The sequence below is a fragment of the Sprattus sprattus genome (assembly GCF_963457725.1).
Source record: "Sprattus sprattus genome assembly, chromosome: 1".
Lineage (NCBI taxonomy): Eukaryota > Metazoa > Chordata > Actinopteri > Clupeiformes > Clupeidae > Sprattus > Sprattus sprattus.
Window position 1 is genome coordinate 7,151,775 of NC_137920.1, and position 2,500 is coordinate 7,154,274.

The 2,500-nt window shown below is 47.3% G+C and overlaps 1 protein-coding gene across 1 annotated transcript in view; it reads right to left on the reverse strand.

The window, feature by feature from the left end:
- Positions 1-1,722: 1,722 nt before the first annotated feature.
- cUnh19orf67 (chromosome Un C19orf67 homolog) overlaps positions 1,723-2,500 on the reverse strand; it is a gene marked incomplete at both ends in the record, with an annotated part of 4,241 nt that continues 3,463 nt past the window's right edge. Inside the window, 2 exons of the mRNA XM_080845813.1 lie at positions 1,723-1,797; positions 1,927-1,948. Of these exons, the coding sequence (XP_080701939.1) occupies positions 1,723-1,797; positions 1,927-1,948 (97 nt within the window). The remainder of the gene's footprint in view (positions 1,798-1,926; positions 1,949-2,500) is intronic.

Consider the following 2,500-nt stretch of genomic DNA (forward strand, 5'->3'; position numbering starts at 1 on the left):
TAAAATGAGTGTGTGTGTGTGTGTGTGGTTTAGTGACAACCCTGGATAAGTTAACTAAGTGCTCTCTCTCTCTGAATGAAATCATAGGTCAGGCAAAGTTCTGAATCTGTATCATGATTTGTGTTCCTCTTTCATTACCATAATTTGTTTATGATGGTTTTCAAACTTTTGTCTACTTTATGGTTTTTGGGGGAGGGTGTTATTTTTTTGTTAGACCTGGAATTTTGCCAGGTAATTATTAAGTCAGTTTTTATTGTACACTAGCAAGCTGTGTGTACATAGTTTAGTGACAAACCTGGGTAAGTTAAATTAGGTTGTGCGTGTGCGTGCGTGTGAACATGGTTTAATGACAAACCTGGGTAAGTTAAATGAGTCATTGCAGTGTCTGCATTTTGGAACCTTTGAGATGTATTTCCCCATGAAGCACCAGCGGTGACCCAGGAAGAACAGACACCCATCACAATGAAGCCTTAATAATAACACTTTAATATGAACATACAACTTCAAACAACCTGTCAATCAACTCCACAGTTCCATTCTCGAACGGACCTCTTCTCCAGAGAAATGAACCGATTCAAAAATATTGCTACTGGAGATTACAGAAACTGAAACACCTTGAACTATAGAATAATGAACCAAGCAAAAGATTGTGTCTATATGTAATGTAGAATATGTGAAAATGTACTGAACGTTAGGTAAACATTAACCCCTTCAATAAATATAAACAGTGGGCAACAATCAAGTTAGAACAGTAGGGTTGAACTGAATGGAACGGAACGGACTACAAATGTAGCGCTTTGAGAACTAGAACTAGAACATCTAGGCCATTCTTGGGTCACAGGAGAGATCTAAAAAACTCCACGGTTCCAGATTCCCTGAGCTGGAACAAATGGAACTCCAGAATCAGAAACTCCCTGCAGAGTTCTCCACTTGCAATACAACTCTTAAATTAGGATGCTCACTCAAACTGCCCCATTTAACTGCTTTGGCATGTTTAATCCACATGTTTAACATAGGTTTTTTGGCTTTCAACTTGGGAATGGAGGTGCCGAATAAATGCTGCCCTAAAGCACCTGAGATACCCCTAAAGGCCTACAAGACCCCCTCTCCTCTGCCCCTCAAGACCATCAGACACCCCTGAAAACCTACTACAGCCATGGTGCTGTGGTCTGATTGGTTGTAATAGACATGGTGCTGTGGTGTCATTGGTTGTTGTAGCCGTAGTGCTGTGATGTCATTGGTCGTTGTAGCCGTGTTGCTGTGGCGTCATTGGTTGTTGTAGCCGTAGTGCTGTGGTGTCATTGTTTGTTGTAGGCGTGGTGTCATTGGTCGTTGTAGCCGTGTTGCTGTGGTGTCATTGGTCGTTGTAGCCGTGTTGCTGTGGTCTCATTTGACTATCGTAGGACATCAGCGCCTCTAGCAGGCAGTCAGTGGCACTGCAGGTGGACGGTTCTGTTGCCCCCAGCTGAAACAACTGCTGATACTGCCCTCGAGGAATCCCACACAAGATCCTACACACACACACACACACACACACACACACACACACACACACATTCAGTTACATCACGTGCATGCGTGCGTGCGTGCGTACATGCATGTGTTGTCTCACCACTCGTAGATATCCTCCGTCTGTGGGTTAGGGATTGTGTGTGTGTGTGTGTGTGTGGGGGGGGGGGGGGGGGGGGGGGGGTTAGGGAGTGTGTGTGTGTGTGGTTGGTCTCACCACTCGTAGATATCCTCCGTCTGTGGGTTGGGGTACATCTGGACCCAGTGCCCGATGGACCACAGCTTGATTCTCTCTCTCCCTCCACTCTCTCTCCTCCTCCTCTCCTCTCCTCCGCTCTCTCTTCTCCTCCTCTCCTCTCCTCTCTCTCCCTCGCTCCTGCACTCCTCCTGTTCTGCCCACTCTCCCTCTCTCGCTACCTCTTCATAGCACAGGAAGTAGCTGGCAAAGGGAAGATCGTGATTGGTGGAGACGGGGCCACATGACGTCAATGGAGGACAAACAAACACACACACAAACTAGAGGTGCACTCGGAGACACACACACACAAACTACAAACCCACACACAAACAAACAAACACACACGCAAACAACAAACACACATACACACTAGCGGTGCACTCAGAGACACACATGTGGAAGGTACTAACAGTGGACATTGTCTTTTCATTTACCCCTCTCACGTTCACTCCACAATCACTACTCAGTGCTCCCTCTATCCCTCTCTCCCTCTCTATCCCTCTCTCCACACTCACTACTCAGTGCTGGTCTTCCTGCCTCCTCTCTCTCTTGCTCCTCTCGTTCTCCGGCATCCCTCTCTATCCCTCTCTCCCTCTCTCTCCCTCTCTCTCCCTCTCTCCACAATCACTACTCAGTGCTGGTCTTCCTGCCTCCTCTCTCTCTTGCTCCTCTCGTTCTCCGGCATCCCTCTCTATCCCTCTCTCCCTCTCTATCCCTCTCTCCCTCTCTCTCCCTCTCTCCACACTCACTACT